Source organism: Vigna unguiculata, chromosome 8 (genome assembly GCF_037176805.1).
Source record: "Vigna unguiculata cultivar grain cowpea cultivar isolate G323 ecotype 2 chromosome 8, ASM3717680v1, whole genome shotgun sequence".
Lineage (NCBI taxonomy): Eukaryota > Viridiplantae > Streptophyta > Magnoliopsida > Fabales > Fabaceae > Vigna > Vigna unguiculata.
This window is the reverse complement of record NC_140799.1, coordinates 32,692,894-32,715,036: the sequence shown is the minus strand read 5'-3', so window position 1 is coordinate 32,715,036 and position 22,143 is coordinate 32,692,894. Positions and strand designations below refer to the sequence as shown.

Sequence of the window (22,143 nt, the reverse complement as noted above, 5' to 3'; positions counted from 1 at the left end):
TTAATTAAAATTCATTAATTATAAGACATTTAAGGATCGCCCAAAGGTTGATTAATTGTTCTCATAATTAATGAACATGATTGTAGATAATTTTGTATGCGTCACTAGTTTTATTTATATACCCAAAGGTAGTAGGTGATTCTAGTTGATGCATATTTTAATTATCAATAATGTTATAATGTGATTAGCATCATTATGTTTATGTTTGTGTATTAGTGGATCTCCCAAAGGAGAACATTAGTATGCATAGAATGATTGTTTATATCTGAATCTGTTTTTACGTTTAGTTTTATGACTCAAAGCATTAATGTTAGGCATGTGTTAATTGCAGTCTCTGTTCCGGTATCTTTACACGCGCTTGCTTCGTCTGTTCCAGTCTTTAATGGGTTGAATTTCCCTGACTGGAGTGAGCAAGTCCAATTTCACTTAGGTGTGTTGGATCTTGATCTAGCTCTTCTAGTTGAAAAGCCGGCTGCTATCACGGATGCTAGTAGCAATGAAGAGAAAACCCATTATAAAGCCTGGGTAAGATCAAACAGACTTAGCTTAATGTTTATGAGAATGAGCATAGCAAGTAATATAAAGTCAGCTCTTCCCAAAACTGATGACGCAAGAGAATTTATGAAATTTGTGGAAGAGCGCTCCCAAACTGCTGATAAGTATCTCGCTGGGACACTGATGAGTACGTTGACCACTATGAAGTTTGACGGTTCGCGTACTATGCATGAGCATGTGATCGAGATGACAAATATCGCAGCAAGACTTAAGTCTTTAGGAATGGCAGTGGATGAAGGTTTTCTCGTGCAGTTCATTCTAAACTCATTACCGTCTGAGTATGGTCCGTTCCAGATGAACTACAACACCATGAAAGACAAGTGGAATGTGCATGAATTGCACAGTATGCTAGTTCAGGAGGAGACCCGACTGAAGAACTTAGGAAGCCACTCTATTCAATATGTGAAGAATCAAGGAGCTGTTGGAAAGAAAGTTGCTAAGAAACATGGAAAGGGTAAAGGACCACTAAAGATTGACGAGTCCTCAACCAAAATCCAGAAGAAAAATGACAAATGTCATTTCTGCGGGAAGTCTGGACATTTCCAGAAGGACTGCATAAAGCGTAAGGCTTGGTTCGAAAAGAAAGGTGAGCATAATGCTTATGTATGTTTTGAGTCAAACTTAACTGAAGTTCCCCATAATACGTGGTGGATTGATTCTGGATGTACGACTCATGTTTCTAATGTGATGCAGGGATTTCTTACAACCCGAACCATAAACCCAAATGAGAAGTTTGTCTTCATGGGCAATAAAGAGAAAGTTCCAGTGGAAGTGGTCGGGACTTATCGTCTAATCCTCGACACTGGATATCACTTAGACCTTATGGATACTTTTTATGTACCTAGTATCACTAGGAATTTAATTTCTTTGTCTAAGCTTGATATTGCTGGATATTCTTTTAAGTTTGGGAATGGTTGTTTCAGTTTGTTTAAGCGTACTTTTATGATTGGATCTGGTACACTTTATTATGGTTTATATAAATTGAATTTGGATAATTTATATGCTGAAACTCTTATGACTTTGCATCACAATGTTGGCACTAAACGTAGTTTAGTGGATGAACGATCTGCTTTCTTGTGGCATAAACGTTTGGGACATATTTCCAAAGAAAGAATGCAAAGATTAGTAAAGAATGAAATCCTTCCGGATTTAGATTTTACTGATCTGAATGTGTGTGTGGATTGTATTAAAGGCAAACAAACTAAACACACAAAGAAAGGAGCCACGAGAAGCACTCAGCTTCTTGAAATCATACACACCGATATATGTGGTCCATTTGATGTAAATTCTTTCAATAAAGAGAAGTACTTCATCACCTTTATTGATGATTTTTCGCGTTATGGACATGTCTATTTACTGCATGAGAAATCTCAGTCAGTAAATGCCTTGGAAGTTTATATAAATGAAGTGGAAAGGCAATTAGACAGAAAGGTGAAAATCGTAAGGTCTGATAGAGGTGGTGAGTATTATGGAAGATATGATGAAAGTGGACAACACCCTGGTCCGTTTGCTAAGTTCCTTGAGAAACGTGGTATTTGTGCTCAATACACAATGCCAGGCACACCACAACAAAATGGTGTATCAGAAAGGCGTAATCGAACCTTAATGGATACGGTTAGGAGTATGTTAAGTAATTCATGTTTACCCGTATCATTGTGGATGTATGCTTTAAAGACTGCCATGTATTTGTTGAACAGGGTTCCTAGTAAAGCTGTTCAAAAAACTCCTTTTGAGTTATGGACGAATAGGAAACCCAGTTTGAGACACCTGCATGTTTGGGGTTGTCAGGCAGAAGTAAGAATATACAATCCGCAAGAAAAGAAACTGGATGAAAGAACAATCAGTGGATTTTTCATTGGTTATCCAGAAAAATCAAAGGGGTATATGTTTTACTGTCCTACCCATAGTACAAGAATCGTTGAAACTGGAAATGCTCGGTTCATTGAAAATGGCGAAACCAGTGGGAGTGAAGCTTCACGAAATGTGGAGATTAAGGAAGTTAGAGTACAAGTTCCTATAACTAGTACTTCTTTATCAAGAGTTGTTGTTCCACATGTTGTAGAAACTCACAACAATCAAGAAGAACAACAAATTAATGATCCCGAGGTTAACAATGAACCGATAGTAGAACAACCACAAGAAATAGTATTAAGAAGATCTCACAGAGATAGAAAGTCTGCTATTTCGAATGACTATGTGGTTTATCTACAAGAGTCAGAAAATGACTTAAGTATTGATAATGATCCAATTTCTTTTTCAGAAGCCATTAATGGTGATAATTCTGATAAGTGGTTAGATGCCATGAAAGATGAGCTTAAATCAATGGCACATAATGACGTATGGGACCTTGTGGAATTGCCAGAAGGATGCAAGAGAGTTGGGTGTAAATGGGTCTTTAAGACTAAGCGTGACTCTCAAGGCAATATTGAACGTTACAAGGCCCGTCTTGTTGCCAAAGGTTTTACTCAGAAAGATGGCATTGACTATAAGGAAACATTTTCGCCTGTTTCTAAGAAAGATTCTTTTAGAATTATCATGGCATTAGTAGCTCATTATGATCTTGAGTTGCATCAAATGGATGTTAAAACTGCTTTTCTGAATGGGGATTTAGAAGAGGATGTCTATATGGACCAACCGGTGGGGTTCGCTGAAGAAGGAAAGGAGCACATGGTGTGTAAACTTAAGAGATCGATATATGGACTTAAACAAGCTTCTCGGCAATGGTATCTTAATTTCAATGATACTATTGTGTCCTTTGGATTTAAGGAAAACACCATTGATCGGTGTATATATCTGAAGGTCAGTGGGAGTAAGTTTATATTTCTGATTCTGTATGTTGATGATATCTTGCTTGCGACGAATGATCTTGGTCTATTAAGTGAGACTAAGAGGTTTCTCTCTAATAACTTTGAAATGAAAGATATGGGTGAGGCATACTATGTGATAGGAATAGAAATATTCCGTGACAGATCACAAGGATTGTTAGGTTTGTCTCAGAATGCATATATTAATAAAGTTTTAGAGAGATTCAGAATGGATAAATGTTCAGCATCTCCTGTTCCAATACAGAAAGGAGACAAGTTTAGTCTCATGCAATGTCCAAAGAATGATTTGGAACGGAAACAGATGGAAAATATCCCTTATGCATCTGTTGTTGGGAGTTTGATGTATGCTCAAACCTGTACGAGGCCAGATATTAGCTTTGCAGTTGGTATGCTTGGTAGATACCAAAGTAATCCAGGTCTGGAGCATTGGAAAGCTGCAAAGAAAGTTTTAAGATACCTACAAGGAACAAAGAATCACATGCTTACTTATAGAAAATCTGATCACCTTGAGGTGATAGGTTATACAGATTCAGACTTTGTCGGCTGTGTGGATACAAGAAAGTCTACATTTGGTTATGTGTATCTTTTAGCCGGAGGAGCGATTTCATGGAAAAGTGCGAAGCAGTCTGTCATTGCTGCATCCACCATGGAAGCTGAATTTGTGGCATGCTTTGAGGCCACAGTTCAGGCTAATTGGTTGCGGAACTTTATTTCAGGACTTGGAGTAGTCGACAGTATTTCCAAGCCGCTGAAAATTTATTGTGATAATTCCGCAGCAGTCTTCTTTTCTAAAAACGACAAGTATTCTAAAGGTGCTAAACATATGGAGTTGAAATACTTTGCCGTTAAAGAAGAAGTTCAGAAACGTAAAGTGTCAATAGAACATATTAGCACAGATCTTATGATTGCTGACCCTTTAACAAAAGGGTTACCGCCCAAATTGTATGCTGGTCATGTAAAGAATATGGGCATTATGTCTACTAGTGAATGTTAAATGTTGAATGTTAATGTTTTTTAATGTTTATGTGACACTTTGAGCTCCCTAATGTATAAATTTCTGAAATCTGTGTTTTCTTCTTTATGTTTATGCATGCAAATTATGATGAAGAAAACAAATTATGTTATGTTATTGTTTTGTAAAATGACATTATGTTTGAACCCATTATGGACTTCTCGTTTTTAAGGTCATATTAAGGAGAAAGGGATGATATAGTAGTACATGGAAGGGATCATGTCGATCAAATGATGTGTGACCGCCATGACTCTTATTATTTCTGTATCTTTAATTATGAATAATGATGAAACCAATTTATGCAAGGTCTTTTATTGCGCATTATGTTTATGTATTAAATCACATATTGTTATGAAATCATATGAGTCAAGTGGGAGAATGTTAGAATTAATTGACGAATTAATTCTATTAGTGACTCATTTGAAATATTATGATGGGCCCAATTGTGATTTAATAAAATATAAAGACTTATTGGTTATTATTATGGGAAGTGATAATAAAATAAAGATAAAGATAAAATAAAAACCAACTTGATGGACGTTGGTTTATAAAAGGAATTGGGGTTCTGTCTCTGGCCATAAGGTTCTTTTCACTGTAACCCATCAAGAACGTGTGAGAAGAGAAAGAAAGACAAAGAGATAGATTGGGAAACGGTGGTTGAAGAGCACACAAGATTATAAATTGAAGAACGCATATTTACAGGATCTCTCATGGATCAAGGTTAGTGCTCTATTATGATTTATCGTGTGAGAATTATAAATCTTAAAGATCCTTAATTAAGTTTTACAGTTATTACCTCTCCCATATGGGAACTTTGAGTCTTCGCTTTGTTTTCATGGCTCTGTAATCTTCTTTATCATGCAATCATGGATCTATACCATGAATATGTTTGGCACATCCACTCAAGTAAAAAAAACATTTAAAAGAAACTAAGGAAGAGGTATTATAAATAAAATTATTGTTTTACATGGAGATTTATTAAAACAATTCCTTGAAATTAAGGTTATTTAACGTCTTTTTCATTTCTTGTACATTTTTCTTAAATCACAAGAGTACCTTAGTTCTTATTTTTAAGAAAAAGATCACTATCTAAAATAAAATAGATTCTTAACATAATTTTCCCACTAGTGAAACACAAAAAACTAAAGTTCAAGAAAAGGGGTGAGGAAAAATCACTACACAGGACGAAGAGTATACCACTACAAAATAAACAATTAATTCAAGTTTATCTTAAACCATTTCAACATGAAAAGAAGTATTTATTTGAAGATTTTTCCTTGGAAACATAACTTTGATCTTAACTGTGATAAAAAAAAATAAAATTCAATGCTCTTCAACTACATTGCATAACAAGAATTGAAGCTTTGCAGAAACAATAAACAACTTAACAGAACTGTTGATGCAAGTATATCAGACAAGCATTTAGGAAATCCTTTAAATTTAGATTCATGCTGTATACATAATTATAGAAAGCGTAAGTTATTTTTCAAGAAGAAGAGAGATGAGAAATACAAATAATGCAAAAAAAAAAAATGAAAAAATTACAGGGAAAAAACTCAGAAACCGAAGACATGTTAACTGGTCTTATTTTCCTATTTTCAACTTGTTCTTTTCATTTTCTTCAAGAAAATCTTGTTATTAGCTTTGATGGTTGAATCCATTTGGAAAGTATATTTTCTTTCCATGTTTCCCTCTCTTCCTCTTTAAGCAAAGATTTTACATTAGTCCTCTTCTCAACATTTGGGAAGATCACTTGGAGGTGGTAGCAGTGACTCATTTGGTCCTTCACCATTGTCAACCACAAATGCCATCTTTAGTCCCCATGTTGTGTGAATTTCCAAATGGCAGTGCATAAACCAAACACCTAACCAAACCAAGAAAAATATGTAAGAAAAAAATGTGACTAACAATGCAAAATCTTTGATCTTTCTATGAACATAGCCTCATAATTTTATCAAACAGTTATATCGATCACTTCACCTGGATTATCAGCTCTGAATCTAATAGCAGTCCACCCCCCAGATGGAACACCAACTGTGTTTCTCTCCACAGGATCAACAAGGTTAAACTTTTTGGTGTCCCTTTTGGGGTTGAAGTTCCCTTGTCCTCTACCAACCACAAAGAAGTTGAATCCATGGAGATGAATAGGGTGGTTCTCAGGTGTGATCATTCCAGTATCTTGCAACACTAACTGAACAGTGGAGTTGTAGGCAAGTCTATACAACCTAGTCCCTCTGTTGGTCCTCAAATTCGCAGGTTGTTGTGTCCCTGTGAAGTCATAAACCACCGAAGGCTTTCTGGGAAAATCATCAGTGAAAACCCCACTTATGTTGAAGAAATGTGCTTGGAGAAGAGAGACTTTTGGCATCACAAAGGTGACATTGTTGATGGCTGCAACCACCCTGCTACCGTTGACACAAGTGGGACAAGGGTTGACTCCAAGGCTCACGGTGAAGAACAAGGAATGGTCAACCTTTGTAGGGACTCTAGCAGGGTAGTTTTTGGAGTTGAGGCTTCTGAGTGAGTCAGTGAAGGTGGTGGCAACTGGGGTGGCGTTTTTGGGAGGTAGTGAAGTGAGGGTTGTGATGGTGGAACTGAGTGAACCTGCATAGTGCAATGTTGCAGTGGCAGTGACATTGTCCACTGCAATAGGAGAGTCCATGAAGGGAGTGGCTGCTACTAAGTATTTGCCTGTGGCACGGTTGGCTTTCAGAAGCACGTTTGTGGTTTGACCAGGTGCTATAACTATGGTGTCGGTTTTCAAAGGTTTTGTGTAGACAGCATCAACCTCAACAACAGTGAGTTCATGACCTGCAATCTTAAAGAACAACTCTTCATTCAGTGCAGCGTTGATTATTCTTAGCAAGTAGGTGTTTCCAGCATGAACTTGAAGTTTGTACCCTCCTGCATGGTGAAAGTTACTATGTATTCAGTCTTTGACATTTTTGTAACCATTAATGAAATTATTTCCATGTTATGTAAGTTTCACCTTGAGAGGCACACTGTTGAACAGAACCTGGGTGACCATTAATGGTGTGTGCATCAGAGACATTCGGGGCCAACCCAGATTTCAATGCTTCCTTTATTATGGCCTCTGTATCTGATTTCCACCATTCACCTGAACAAAATTCAATTTTTGAAACATGTCAATGTAAGATACAAGCATCTATTAAAATGTGTGTTACTAATGTGTTTTTACTAGGGTTTCTGATATGAATTCTTATGGAAACTTTCTGTTTTGTTTTCTCTAATTCAATGAAACAGTATGAAAAGGAAAATGCAGGGAAACTGACTCAATAGGATAACTTTCTCTGCATTGGGTTTGGGAAAAGGGTAAGGAACTCCAAGCTTAGGCAAAATGACCAATGCACCATGCAAAGTTGACCTAAGCCAGAGGATATGTGCATGCCACCAAAGTGTCCCTCTCTGCCCAGTGAGGGTGAAATTGTACACAAACTCGTGGCCGGGTTGAATTGGGCATTGGGTTATGTATGCAGGCCCATCGGCCCAGCCCGTCCTCAATTGTCTCACCCCATGCCTGTTCAATTTTAGTTCACCATCAAATTAGTTAAAAAAAACAAGAGTCAAAGTTTGACTTTAGAGTATATAGAAATTGTAGCACACCCACCAGTGGATGCTAACGTTGTATTTGACATGGTTAACCACCTTCACCAAAACAGTGTCATCTTCCCTGGCATAGATGGTGGGGCCTGGGAACTTTCCGTTTACTGTTACTATTGGCTTTGTTGAACACAATCTTGTCACATTCTTCACCACCACCTGTCCACAACATAAACCAGTTAAGGTTTGATCAACAAGAAGCATAATAAAGTGTAACTGCATGTCTCAGACATCCACCAAACTTCAGTGCCTTGCATTGCTCAACAATATATATGCCTCTACCACTTTGCTCTTTCATAAAGATATGCATGCCTATACATATATACACATAAGCATGCATGTGAACAAATATATCCAAATATGTAAAAAAAACCTTAAATGGAACTTAAACTGATGGAGAAAGCAACTTATATGATGATAACTAAAATGAGAGTGAAATGCAATGCACCTACGTTGAACTTGTAGTGGCGAACCATGGCTTCCACTGAAAGAGGAAGCATGCAAGCCGATAATAGAAGAATGAGTCTGATCCACATGATGATGGCCATGAACACCTTGAACTTTCTCTGCCTCCACACAAACCAGAGATGGTAGTTTTTCCTTTGTGGAATGCAGTGTGCAAAGAAATTAAGAGAGGGGCATGCTTATAAAGAGGTATTCTCTGTTGTCATGTCCTTATAATCAGTTGGTTGAAGAAATACTTAAGACAGAATAAGCAGAATTAATAAAATATTATGCCGCAGAAGAAAAAAAGAAGATGGCCAAAAAGTTGTATTATTTTTCTTGTATATCACATAAAGTAGCAAGTTATCCATCAACTAAGACAACTTTTGAAGCTAAGAAAGTTGAGTTTTCTGGGTGATGGTTTTTTATAATGTTTATTTTTGTTTGTGATGGACTAGGTGGTCACATCAGATACTGGGTTTGGTCTAACCATATTGGGTGAAGTACAACGATTCTCAGCTAACATGGCAATTGGTGGAATGGATACACGGTTTCATCTTATGAAGTCAAGGAGATGACAGATACACCACAACAAATTATCAAATCTTTAACAATGAAAAAAACTGTTACTTTTATTTAGTATCGGTTATTGGAGTTTTTGGTTTGGTTGTTACAAACTAAATTTGTGACAGATTAGTTCCACTTCTTGAAAACAAAGTCATTCATGTACGGAATGCTAATTACTATTAATTTATTTCCCTCTGTCCCAAATGGAAAACATGAATTTGCAATGGGTTTAGGGTAAGCGTAAAATTAATTAAATTATGTTAATATAATTAATTACTGTCATAATTCATTATAATTAAAACTTTGTTTAAAAAAATTTACTGAAATGTTATCTTTTAAGGGCGAAATTCTTGATCCAAAGTTCTAATAGAATAATGTGTAGAGAATATAGACGGCGAAAAATATTTGTATAGTGATAATTAATTTAAGCATTGTTTTTTTCTCTTAAAAAAAGAGAGAATGTTAAGAGTAAAGTGAGGGAAAATTAAAAATAGAAATTCTTGAAGAAAAGACCAACATCCACTTTCTGGTGAGTTATACTGCTATTTGAATACGATTTAATTTTAATAAAAATATTATATTAATGTTAAAAATCTATTAAAAATGAAGTTTCTAACAGATTCTCCAGACTCCATAGATTGGTGAGGAACTTGACATCATGGTAAGAAAATAATTATCGTAAAAAATTGAAACTGTGACTCATAAACAAATAGTTGTTTTTAATAACTTAGAAGTCTACCTGTTTGAAATTTTTTTGCCAACTCAAAATCAATTCGCATTAGGCACACTTGCCAAACCACTTTTATTTGAATCAAGCTTTAATTCCTTTCACTTTGCGTTGAAATATTTTAGACGAACATCAAAGATGTTAAATGAATACATCAAGTTTGAGGATACTATTTTAATAAATAAACTTTTTTATTTAACTCAATAAACAAAAATGAATTTATAAAATGAATTTAACATTTTACTTAGATATCATGATGTGAGAGATATATCTAACACTCTCTCGCTAAGACATTAATATCTCACATATGAGACTAGACATAAACATTTATAACTAGTATGATAATAATTCAATAACATTACGGATAATGCGATAGATTCAATAATTTTTTATTAAGATGAAAGTAAATTTAACCTAATTCATTCTCATAAAATTGGATTATAATATAAAAGATTACTTTTACTAATATATGATGCAAATTAGTCTAATTTCGAATCATAACATAGAAGCTCTAATAGTATACTTTTTCTTTAATATTCATGGTTTGATATTCATCAAAAGTTCAAGTAATGATTAGTATTGATAGATTACAATAGTTTTTACCATAATCTCATGACATAATTTTTAAGATAATTATCATAAAAATGAATAAAATAACATGGCACTTTGTGATTCGATAACCATGTAGCTTTTTTATATTACCAAAAGCAAAGAATTAAAGAAATGTTATTAATTATACTAATATTGTGGATGAACTAAGATTTTTCTTTGGATTTAGCATTTTAACCTTTAAGGGGTGGTGGTGGGTGAGGGTGACATAAGTATTATAATGGTAGCCCAACAAAAAGAATATTGGTGAAAAATGGTTTTCAGGAATTGCTGACAGTGGCAGATTAATATTTTTTTTCAGATCAAAATTACAAGTTTGTTTTTCTTCAAAACCAGATATTGGAGGAGTTGGTAGCAGTTCATCTCATTAAACAACTCTTATCATCACATTCATCAATTTAATAATTAATTCAATTTATGCACATTTTTCTAACTCCTGCCGCCTTTCTACCTGTTTTTTCTTCCCACACCAAATTCAAACAGATGAAGTAATATCTAAGCATTTTAAGCCTAACAAATATTAGTGAATTTAAGTAATACTATTTTAACATACATTCTTAAAAATATTCATATTTTCTATTAATTTTATTTCGAATTTTTTTTTAATAAATACTTATAAATTTTGTTATAAAAAAATACAGGAAATTGCTACCAATTTTTTTTAAAATATTTTGTATAAAATATTTTTTACAACCAATTTAATAAAAAATACTTGTTAATTTTATAATTTTATAAAAAATAATTACTTACGAAAAAATTACTTAACAATTAAGATTCTTAAAAAAATAATAAAAAAGAATCTTTTCTTATAAATGTTTTTGACAAATTTTAAAAATAAAACTCATTTAATTTGAGAATTTTTAGCGGTTATAGTTTCACCATTTTAAAAACAAACAACTACTGGAAAAAAAAAACATTATTTTGGTTACCCTTGCATCCCTTCAGAAACATCATAAATTCGCTTCTGTTAACTATTTTCTTTGTATTTACAAACGTGGTAATATATTGTGTTAATTAAATTAAAATGAGTGAATGTGATGGTGTATGAAACTATTTACAAATAAGATGTATGTACTATGTGGTACAATTGTTGACGTACGTTGTAAACAGAAATTTATAGTTGGTTAGGTTTATACACGTAACGATTTATTTTATTTTTCTTTTGAAAAATAAAATAACTGTATTGTAATGTATGACATAATGTTTTATGTACTCACCTAAAACAATTATGTGGATAAATTCTTTTATATCCTTCTCAATCATAATGGTGTTTACCAATAGTCTTTGGATCACTGTGATGTGGTGGTGTAATTAGCAGGTTTGATACCTTAAACTCTAATCCTACAAAAATGACGTTTTAACAATGCATTTCAAATATACAATAATTTATTTCAAAAATATAATAATATATAATATACATATTTTTTTTCCAATTTTACTTTATTAGTATCTGGTATAACAACCAAATTAATCAGGTTATGTCTTATTAATCAAGCCATTTCATAATAGTATAAAGTATTCTTAAACATTAGGCTTGCATATGGATATATCAAAAAATATACGGTTTTTCATAAAAGTTAAGAGGAATTTTTCAAAATATAAAGATTGTATTGTTCGGTTATGTGAAGAGGGAACATTTTCACACTACATATGTAGATACATATCAACCCTTGCCTTTATCTTGTGTTTGGATTTGGAATATAGATTTCAACAACTTTAAGAAATCGAAATACCTAATAATTAATTTTATGCAATTGAAGTCTCTTTATTTCTTAAATAATTAGTTTGGGTAAAGTAATTGAAATATTTTAAATTTTAATTTTCTTGTTTGTATAAAGCAATTTAAATGAGTCGTGTAGACCCGTTTTGACATCCTTACTTCTGAGTCTAATTTAATAAAGCTCGACCTTCAATTCGATATAACTCGTTTTTATTTTTTATTCAAGTCGACCTTCGAAACAATCCGACTCATAATAATTATTTTAATTTATCCAATTAACAATTAAAAGCTTAGAAAATATTTATATCATTAAATATGTTTTAAATGTTTATTTATAAGTATATACACAAATAAATTTTAAAAATAAAAATTACAAAAATGAAATAAAACAAAACAAATAAATAAACTTAAAAAAAAAGTGGATAAGTTGCAATTTTTGTCCCACTTTTTTGTGGAGGGCTAGTCCGACTCATCCTACTTTGGACGGACTAGGTCAAAACGGGTCGAGCTGACCATTTTGCCACCCATATATATATATATATATATATATATATATATATATATATATATATATATATATATATATATATATATATCCATGATAGATTATGGATGCTAGAATTACTTCAATAACATAATACACAAGAAATACTTAAAGTTCATAAAGCATTCTTTATGAACAAAGTGCCATAGCACCCAACATTGAATTTTCTGCCTAGTGGCACTCTTTAACGCTCAACGTCATTCCATCAACGCCCATTGTTGAGACCCCTAGAGCTTTCTATGAAAGGACTGACCTGCGTTACCTGTAGCAGTTACCTCCACGACCTACTAGAGCTCACTGTTAAGTGATCGTCCAATGGCCACAGGCAGCACCTAGTGCCAGACACCCTTTATGCCCTTGACTTGGAGTGTGCCTAACAGAACAAGAGTGGCGCCTAGTGCCAAAGCTCTAAAGCTCTTTACTAGATTGGCAACTAGCAATTCTCAGCGACATCCAATGCTATTAAAGTTAGCACATTTCCTTCCATTTGTGATTGAAATGGTCCAATGACTTATCTAAGTGCTTTACCTTTTTCTAATTTACTTCAAGAAACAATCTTTGATTTTCAAGCATCTTTGATAGCATTAGTAAACCAATTTGATCACTCTCATACCACAAGTTTATAATACCAACATACCAATCCAATCACAAAATAACATATATCAACAATGTGAATACTTTCTACCAATTCAACTACAATAATGTCCAATACATAAAAATCACAGTTCATACGATTTCATCAAATCATCTACTTTCTTCGGCTACATTTCAAACACCTACATATTAGAATGCACCAAAATATAAAAATCATATGTTTCCCTTACCTTGAGAACGATTTCTACTATAACCCACACATTATACACAATTCCTACATTTATAATTGCTTTGTCTACTCAAAGAAAAGTTCAATCAACAATCAAAGTATAACACTATGATCACAAATAGATTGAGACTAACATCAAGCATCTAAATGTTGCATGCACTAAAAGAAACCCACATACACAAAGAAACAAGTTGCTCAACAAAGGAAAAAAAGTGGAAATAAACTTACTCTAAAAGAAAAATTGATCAGGAACTTGTGAAGAACTCTTCTTAAGGATGAATCCTACAATCATATCTTCAAAAGGATAAAGATGGAGTAAAGATTTCTAGAGAAGATAAAGAAGGATATTTAAAAACAGATTCTAAAGAGATAATTATTTTAATAAAATTGAACTTGGTCAATAGATTTTTTTTTATAATTTCAATCTTTAATTAATAAAATAATTGAGAGTTATTTCTATTAAACATTTATGTACTCATACACTAGTTTATAGATTCCTATATATACTTTTTTAAACTTAAATAACAAATAAAATATCTAGTTATACAATAAAACAAATTAAATATAATCTATAAATATTAATAAAGAATTTTTTTTATATGGACTCTATACACGTACTAATTATACCTTTATGAATATAATTTATTTTATTATTTTACCTTTTACATTTTGTATGTGTTTTTTAGATTCATTCAACTATTTACTACAACAGCAACAAAATATCAATAATAAAATTATTTATTTTATAGTTACTCTTTAAGAACATTATTTTACAAAAATTTAATGAAAAAAATTTATTTTAATCATAATGATAAAAAAATCATTTTATTATCATAATAGAAAAAGTAGACACGCATGCACATATTTTTCCAATAATAATCATAATCTACACTTATACATAAGAGAGATTTCTCTTTTTTGTGTCATGATTTGTTTTTCAATTTTAACCTTTAAAGTTTTTCTTAAATTAAGATAATTATTCTATTAATATTTTTTTTAGTCTGTTTGTTTAAATTTAACCATTTTTTTATTTGATATTTTTTTTAAACTTAACATTTTTTTTAATTAAAAATTACCTATAAAACAAATAAAAAAAATACTTACAACAAATTATAAAAACTATTTATGTTTAATTTTATAATAATAATAATAATTTTATTATTTTTATTATCATAAAAAAATAACACACATGTATATAACATATATGTTTTCACTAGTAACAATAATAATGATAATAAGATTTATTTGATAAAACAAAATTACTAATGGCTTACTTCTTATCAAAAATTTGTCGGTAAAATATTCATCAATAAATTTTACCAAAAAATAAGAAAAATAGTTGATAATTACCAAATATTTAAATTTACAGACAATTATACATTGTTGATTACTAATGAAGTTTAGACGGTTATTTTTCATTATATGGTAAAAAGAGTTGGTAGGATCAATTTTTCTTAATTGATTCTACCACGATTGACAATAAAATCATAACAAGAATAATAGAAGAAAAAAATGTATGGATAAAGTAAAGAGAAACTTACTCTATCTTAATATCTTATAAGACAAAAACCTCTCTTACTCCTCGACTATGAGTTGTCGTCAAATTTTGAAAAAAAAAACAAAGATTAGGAGAAAAAACATAAAAAGAAGAAATAAAAGAAAGCTTAATAATAATAATAATTTATACCATTATATAGTATAATTTTCCTTTTGACTTACACATGGTTTTCTAATTTTATTTTTCAAATCATTGTTATTTTAAATTAAAATAATTATTTTATCAATTTTACCTATTATTTTAAAATTTGTCGCTTATTTATTTAATTATTTTTTAAAATTAAAATTATTATCTATAATAAAAAAAATTACCTACAATATAAATAACCACAATCTTCAATAAATTATATAAATTATTTATGTTTATTTGTATTTATGCTATTATATAAATAAAATTCTCTACATAAGTATGTTTTGAGTAAATAATTATTTTATAAATTTTATTATTTAAGTAACCATTTTTTAATTTAAATTTTTTCAATTTCATCGTTTTTTTCTAAAGTTTAATTATTTTTTAAATTAAATTAATTATCATGATAAAAATTATCTAAAAAAATATATAAACATTACTTATAATAAAATTATAAAAATAATTTAAATTTACTTTTGTAATAATAATAGTAATAATAATTTTAAAAGTTATGTTAAGTTACGTGTCTATTGGTGTTATCGATACTAGAAATTAGATACCTTTTTTAAATTAAAGAATCTATGTATATTGTTTTATTTTCTTATAAAAGAATGTATTAAAGCGACATTAAGGTGATGTTCTAAATAAAAGGAGGAAGTTGATGCCAGATATTCTATTCTCGTTTACAACAACCCTAACCCCTTTCATACACAAGAGACCCTAGTTGATAAGTATTTTTTTTATAATGAAAAAGGATCAAATATGTTTCAATTTTTCTGTAATTATGATCATATTCAAAATTTTACTTTTTTTCAATAACAAAATAAATTATATAATTTTTATGGTAAAGTTTATAATTTTGATTTATTATTATGTTTTAATAAATATAAATATATTTTAAATACAATGTAATCAATATAACCCAAAATGACCTTTGTTAGTTTGTCTAAGATAATACCAGAGTTTTATAACAATATTATTAATTAATATTTGTATATACATGATACTGTACAAATATTAATCATATAATATACAACTGCATTTTTTAACATATCAATAGGCACCCCTAAGTTGGTCTTAAATGGTCATTTAGACCTGCAAAATAATTTGTTTTGCGACATAATTAAATAAACCAACACGAGCAAAAGGTAACCTAATATTTAAATCAAATCACACTATAGATTTAATGCATAAAATTAATAAGTTCACAATTTTATCATAGGTAAACAATATGTGTAACCATAAACTAACATTTGATTTGTGAATTAACTTTTATTAATACATCAACACCAATTAAGTACAGTCACGATAATTCCTTGCACTTATTTTATAAAGTTTTGGTAAGAATTTTTTTAGTTTCTCAATATATCATATTTTAATTTACATTATTAAAATTAGTGAAAAATTAAGATATCCTTTTTTATTGAATTTCCACTACTTATTTAAGGGGAAGAAACTTATTCTAATCAAGATTTCGATTGTTAAAATCATATTAATGTACAACCTTTTAAATAATGCAAATAAGAAAAAGATAAAAATTTATTAAGAATCTTAGAAAAAGAAGTAAGAGAATTTAATGTTATTTTTATTTATCCTTTTGTTACTTAAAATAAATAAATTATTCAGTATTCACTAATCTTAAATTTCTTCATCAATGAAAGGGATTCTTAAACCAGGAACACATTAATCCTTAGTTTCTTTGAAATAGTAAGTAAATCTTACCCATAAAAATAAATATATTGGTTTAAAGTTAGGTAAGAATAACACTAATTTTAAACCATCAAATATAATTGAATTTGAAATGTGTGTTCAAATTAATCTGAACTATATAACCTTGCATTGGAGACATTAATTTCCAAACAAACATCCATTACTAGTTGTCATTAGAATATTTTACATGGGTCAGAAAACAAGAAAATGTTCATTTCTGATTGTCCTTGTTGTATTATACATGTCCTATTCCAGCAATGATAAACCCAACGTCACGCAAATAAACACATTACAATTTACAAATGATCAAATACTATTTTACTGCATTATTTTGCAGTTTAGTTTTCAGGGCAAACTTTGGTTCATAATAACCATATACATGACAAGCAGAAGCAGTTCCGTGATGATTGGATTTCACCCCTTGTTTGCATAGGTTTGTATAAGATTCAGCAGATTCAATGCCTTGAACAAAACGTCATCCTAGTCTCACACTACAAAACACTATATGTAACTTTTTCTCTCACTCAGACTCTTCATCAAACACTTGCCATACAAAGTGTTTTGCTTCTTAGGTGACAACTTCATCTCAAGCTGTGGTGAACAACCATAAACTATACTATTTCATGTAAGGTAAGGGTTCTACTTTCTAACCATGTGGCTATACACCAAGAGGAATAATGGTTTTTGGTTTTTGACATCTTAAGAAGTGGATTATTGTATTAAGAAGTGAACTGACTCAATCTTACAAAATACGTTTGTAATGTAATGTTTACATAGTGTAAATCTGTCTTATTTCTGGTTGATGTCTGATATCTGACGTGACATCAATTTCTAGCTTGATTGGTTGCAAGTGAATCCATTATCCCTCCACTGAATTACAATGGCTGAGGAAGATGTTTACACAAAAGATGGAACAGTAGATTACCTTGGAAATCCTGCTAACAGAAAGGAAACTGGAACCTGGAGAGCATGCCCTTTCATTTTAGGTAACCACTGTGCATCTCTATTCTCCAACAATTTATGTTTTGTGAGTTAAGAAATTAATTAGACCAATATACAGGAAATGAATGCAGTGAGAGATTGGCATACTATGGGATGAGTACAAATCTTGTGTCCTATTTCAAGACTCAACTAAATCAGCATAGTGCTACTGCTTCCAAGAACGTTGCAAATTGGGGTGGAACATGCTTCATCACTCCAATGATTGGAGCCTTTGTGGCTGATGCCTATCTTGGAAGATATCTGACCATTCTCTATTTTTCAGTAGTTTATGTCATTGTGAGTATAGTCTCTTCAATCTTTACATGGTTACTGTTAACTATCATGGTAGAGTCAAGAGAAAAGATAATCAGAGAATCCGTAAAATGTGAGAAGTAATAACCAAATCTTTTAATTTTTTTTTTCTTGCACAGGGAATGACACTCTTGACATTGTCTGCATCAGTTCCTGGGATGAAACCAACCTGCGATGCAGAAGGCAATTGTCATGCTACTGAGGGACAGAGTGCAATTTGTTTTGTGGCTCTTTACCTTATAGCTCTTGGGACGGGTGGGATAAAGCCTTGTGTTTCATCATTTGGTGCGGACCAATTTGATGATGCAGATGAAGCTGAGAAGGAGCACAAGAGTTCTTTCTTCAACTGGTTCTATCTGTCAATAAATGTTGGTGCCCTTGTTGCTGCTTCTCTGTTGGTGTGGGTTCAGACTAATGTAAGTTGGGGATGGGGATTTGGCATTCCAGCAGTGGCCATGGGAATTGCTGTGGTGAGTTTCTTTTCAGGTACAAAGTTGTATAGGAATCAGAAGCCAGGAGGTAGCCCCCTCACTCGCTTGTGTCAGGTTATAGTTGCATCCATAAGAAAGTATCATGTTAGAGTACCTGATGATAAGTCTGAGTTATATGAGATACAGGAAGACTCAGAATCAGTTATTCAAGGAAGCCGCAAGCTTGAGCACTCAAATGGATTAAGGTAAACCATAGCCACTAATGAAAAATACCCTTTCACACCCTTTATTATCTCATGTGATTGCCATTGATAGAGATTGAGTCCAAGTTATATTATATCCACGACATTTTTATCCAATAAAAGTTGAGAATGTTGGAAGTCCCACGTCGACTAAAGTCAATTTACAGTATATAAGTAGGTACAAACCCCACCATACAAGCCGGTTTTTTATAAGGTTTAGTTAGACTTAAAATTCACTTCTTAATATGGTATCAGAGTTATGGGTTAGAATTTATCCTAGCGAAATTTGTCATCTGTTAGGTTTATTATTCCACCCACTATCAGAACACCTATTAATGTCTAGTCCCACGCACAAGATGTATATATCTCGGCGTAAAGGGGTGTGTTGAAAATCTCACATCGACTAAGATCAATTTACGGTAAGTGGGTGCAAATCTCACCTTACAAATCAGTTTTGTAAGATTAAGTTAGTCTTAAAGTCCACTTCTTAACAGAAGAATGTATCAGTTTGCTGTCAAATTTTCTCCTATTCAAGACTAGAAGTAATTCTGAGGTTGCTCTTGATTTCTAACACAGAAAGGTAGTCAATTGGCCAGCACTTGTGTCATTTCACATGTCATCCTATCAAATAAGGACAATTTCATAAATCAATAGACTTCTAAAATTTTTGGTGGGGCTACAATTCTTGGAAATCATAAAACGTTTGTCTAGTTTCTCTTTCAACCTATACACAACAACTCAGTTTTAAGTCACAAAAAGATAGATAAAAAAAAAAGGCATTGACCTATTGCTTTATCTGGTGTTTTATTCACATTTACCACTTGTGTGTTGCAGATTCTTTGACAAAGCAGCAGTGGTAGGAAATTCAGATAGTGTGAAGGACCCAGTGAATCCATGGAGACTTTGCAGTGTGACTCAAGTGGAAGAGCTGAAAGCTATTGTAAGATTGCTTCCTGTATGGGCCACTGGCATCATATTTTCTACTGTTTATAGTCAAATGGGCAGCTACTTCATACTGCAAGGGGGCGCCATGGATAACCATGTGGGCAACAACAAAAAGATACAAATCGCACCAGCTACTCTTTCTGTCTTTGATACCATCAGTGTCATTTTTTGGGTCCCAGTGTATGACAGGATCATTGTGCCAATAGCAAGAAAGTTCACTGGCCACAGAAATGGCCTAACTCAGCTGCAGAGAATGGGCACAGGCCTTTTCATATCCATATTTTCTATGGTATATGCAGTGATTTTGGAGAATGTGAGACTTAAAATGGTGAGAAGGCACAACTACTATAAACTGGACGAGGTTCCCATGTCAATATTTTGGCAAATTCCACCATATTTCATCATAGGTTGTGCTGAAGTGTTCACCTTCATTGGCCAGTTAGAATTCTTCTATGAACAAGCCCCTGATGCCATGAGAAGCACATGTTCTGCTCTGCAACTCCTCACTGTTGCATTTGGACAGTACTTGAGCTCTTTGCTTATAACAATTGTCACAAAGGTTACAACCATGAATGGTGGTCCTGGATGGTTACCTGACAAACCAAACTACGGTCACCTTGATTATTTCTTCTTGCTACTCACAGTGTTAAGTGTTCTGAATTTTGCTGTCTTCCTTCTGGTGTCAAATTTGTATACATATAAAAAACCTGTTGGAACTCTTCGTTGAAAACTGGGTTAACTTGTACAAGATGTTCAAATTATGCCGTTTCTATATTAGTGTCTTGTAAATTAAGTGCTATGTTCTGGTGCATGCAACAAGGTGGGGCATGTTCAGCAAGAGCACATTAGAAAGTTTTGTGCTTTGTTTTCACCTTGTATGACATCATTAACAGTTGTCATAATAATGTAAAAAATCCTTGTTATTATTAGTGCTTTCATTCAGAATATGTGTCAGATCTTTCTCTTCAGCATGCTTTCATTTGATACTCAATAAGCCTTATCATGCAGCTCATGATATGCAGAAATCAGAATCAATCATTACCTTCACAACTATAATCAGTAATTACTGATCTTAGAAAAAAAAAACTATAATGTATTCTGAAAGTTAATATAGTACAACTGTGAAGGTATATTTTAGTATATAACTATTTATGTTTTAAATTGTATAACTATTAGTTATAATAAATTAAGTGGTCTACTATTTCGGATTGTTTAATTTAAAAGATTTCGAATTCAATATTGTTATAAAATAAAATTTAAAAAAAAGTACAGTGATGATTTTGAAATAAATGGGGTACACGAAAAATATAATGGGAGTGCAGAAAGTAATAGCCCGACATCCTATAATGGGCTTATTCAACTTTCCAAGCCTTAGCCAACGCTACGAAACCACGTCATCGCCACTGGTATTCAGTGTTGATCGAAAGATCGAATTCTCACTCTCGCAATGCCTCGGAAGCGCTTTCAGGAGCAACAACCCAAAACAGGTACCTGTCTTTCTACATACCCAAAATTTGGAAGAACTATAAATAACTTAACAACGTCCGTGTTAAACCATATCAAAGTCATGCGGGTCGATTTTCGAGTTATCAAACCCTGAACACAAGGTGTTTGATAAAATGTTTCAGACAGGAATCTTGCATCTCTGATTAAGTTTTGTGGACCCGTCTATGTTCCAACGCAGGTGTACAACATGCCCAGGATTTTCTGAGGAAAATTGGATTGGGGAAGGAGAACTACTACTTCTGGAAGCAGATTGGAAAGGCTTTGGTATGCACGTACGCAGTGATGGGGGCAGTGTGGTGGTACAACGAGACATCGCCACTGGGTTGGTGGACACTGAAGCCAAAGCCAAAGGAAGAGAAGGAGCTTGCTCATTTGTACGAGCGGAGGATGTTTCCTTATCCAGGTGATGAAGAAGCAATGAAGGAGTTCATTGCCAAGGGTGGAATGATTGGGACAAGCATTGGTCCCAAAGGAGCTGCTGAGGAGGATAAGGATGAGAGTGACTACAAGAAGGAGATGAAGGACAAGAAGTTTAAACAGGAGGCTCAGAAACTTTGGTTGAGGATGAGGAATGAGGTCATTGCTGAGTTTAAGGAGAAGGGCTTTGATGTGGAATGAATGGCTGAAGTGAGTGCTCAAAACTATTGGTGGTAGTAAATATTGAGTTTGTTTGGATATTGTAATTTCAATAAATTTGACATAAGGGAAAAGACTCATCACTCTAATTTGTTGTTCTTTGTTGATGGATATGTATATGTGAACAACCTGAGTATTGCCACAGCAATTTCACTTGTTGAACTGGGCTTTTCTCCGTTTTCCTTATTTACAATTTTCATAAATTCAAACAATGGCAATGCAACGAGCATCGGTAAATATATTATG

General features: G+C 32.4%; 4 protein-coding genes and 1 long non-coding RNA gene across 5 annotated transcripts; 3 read left to right on the top strand and 2 right to left on the bottom strand.

The window, feature by feature from the left end:
• The first annotated feature begins 669 nt into the window (after positions 1-669).
• LOC146884418 (uncharacterized) lies at positions 670-1,515 on the top strand. Its single transcript, XM_085665290.1, has 2 exons — positions 670-1,141; positions 1,249-1,515. The coding sequence occupies exons 1-2, from the start codon at positions 679-681 to the stop codon at positions 1,281-1,283; spliced, it is 498 nt and encodes a 165-aa protein (XP_085521416.1). The 5' UTR covers positions 670-678; the 3' UTR covers positions 1,284-1,515.
• Positions 1,516-5,813: 4,298 nt separating this feature from the next.
• Positions 5,814-8,669, bottom strand: LOC114193539 (laccase-4-like). Its single transcript, XM_028083376.1, has 6 exons — positions 8,466-8,669; positions 8,021-8,172; positions 7,686-7,930; positions 7,382-7,510; positions 6,373-7,296; positions 5,814-6,256 (listed from the first exon to the last, which is right to left on the bottom strand). The coding sequence occupies exons 1-6, from the start codon at positions 8,559-8,561 to the stop codon at positions 6,126-6,128; spliced, it is 1,677 nt and encodes a 558-aa protein (XP_027939177.1). The 5' UTR covers positions 8,562-8,669; the 3' UTR covers positions 5,814-6,125.
• Positions 8,670-17,672: 9,003 nt separating this feature from the next.
• LOC146884417 (uncharacterized) lies at positions 17,673-18,621 on the bottom strand. The gene is made up of 2 exons (XR_014984272.1): positions 18,374-18,621; positions 17,673-18,306 (listed from the first exon to the last, which is right to left on the bottom strand). It is a non-coding gene; the product is annotated as an uncharacterized LOC146884417 (long non-coding RNA).
• LOC114194017 (protein NRT1/ PTR FAMILY 8.1-like) lies at positions 17,694-20,710 on the top strand. Its single transcript, XM_085665998.1, has 4 exons — positions 17,694-17,830; positions 17,905-18,122; positions 18,257-18,813; positions 19,645-20,710. Exons 1-4 carry the CDS (start codon positions 17,725-17,727, stop codon positions 20,480-20,482), a joined length of 1,719 nt encoding a protein of 572 aa, XP_085522124.1. The 5' UTR covers positions 17,694-17,724; the 3' UTR covers positions 20,483-20,710.
• Positions 20,711-21,085: 375 nt separating this feature from the next.
• Positions 21,086-22,059, top strand: LOC114193743 (homeobox prospero protein). Its single transcript, XM_028083659.2, has 2 exons — positions 21,086-21,242; positions 21,440-22,059. The coding sequence occupies exons 1-2, from the start codon at positions 21,203-21,205 to the stop codon at positions 21,877-21,879; spliced, it is 480 nt and encodes a 159-aa protein (XP_027939460.1). The 5' UTR covers positions 21,086-21,202; the 3' UTR covers positions 21,880-22,059.
• The last annotated feature ends 84 nt before the right edge of the window (positions 22,060-22,143 follow it).

Excerpts from the sequence above, each read along its gene's own strand:
- LOC146884418 (XM_085665290.1), top strand. The coding sequence starts at position 679 with ATGAGTACGTTGACCACTATGAAGTTTGACGGTTCGCGTACTATGCAT. Across the intron at positions 1,142-1,248 it reads GGCTTGGTTCGAAAAGAAAG|GGATTTCTTACAACCCGAAC; the intron begins GTGAGCATAATG and ends AATGTGATGCAG.
- LOC114193539 (XM_028083376.1), bottom strand. The coding sequence starts at position 8,561 with ATGGCCATCATCATGTGGATCAGACTCATTCTTCTATTATCGGCTTGC. Across the intron at positions 8,173-8,465 it reads TTCGCCACTACAAGTTCAAC|GTGGTGGTGAAGAATGTGAC; the intron begins GTAGGTGCATTG and ends TGTTGTGGACAG. Across the intron at positions 7,931-8,020 it reads TACAACGTTAGCATCCACTG|GCATGGGGTGAGACAATTGA; the intron begins GTGGGTGTGCTA and ends AAAATTGAACAG.
- LOC114194017 (XM_085665998.1), top strand. The coding sequence starts at position 17,725 with ATGGCTGAGGAAGATGTTTACACAAAAGATGGAACAGTAGATTACCTT. Across the intron at positions 18,123-18,256 it reads TTTCAGTAGTTTATGTCATT|GGAATGACACTCTTGACATT; the intron begins GTGAGTATAGTC and ends TTTCTTGCACAG. Across the intron at positions 18,814-19,644 it reads GAGCACTCAAATGGATTAAG|ATTCTTTGACAAAGCAGCAG; the intron begins GTAAACCATAGC and ends TGTGTGTTGCAG.
- LOC114193743 (XM_028083659.2), top strand. The coding sequence starts at position 21,203 with ATGCCTCGGAAGCGCTTTCAGGAGCAACAACCCAAAACAG. Across the intron at positions 21,243-21,439 it reads GGAGCAACAACCCAAAACAG|GTGTACAACATGCCCAGGAT; the intron begins GTACCTGTCTTT and ends GTTCCAACGCAG.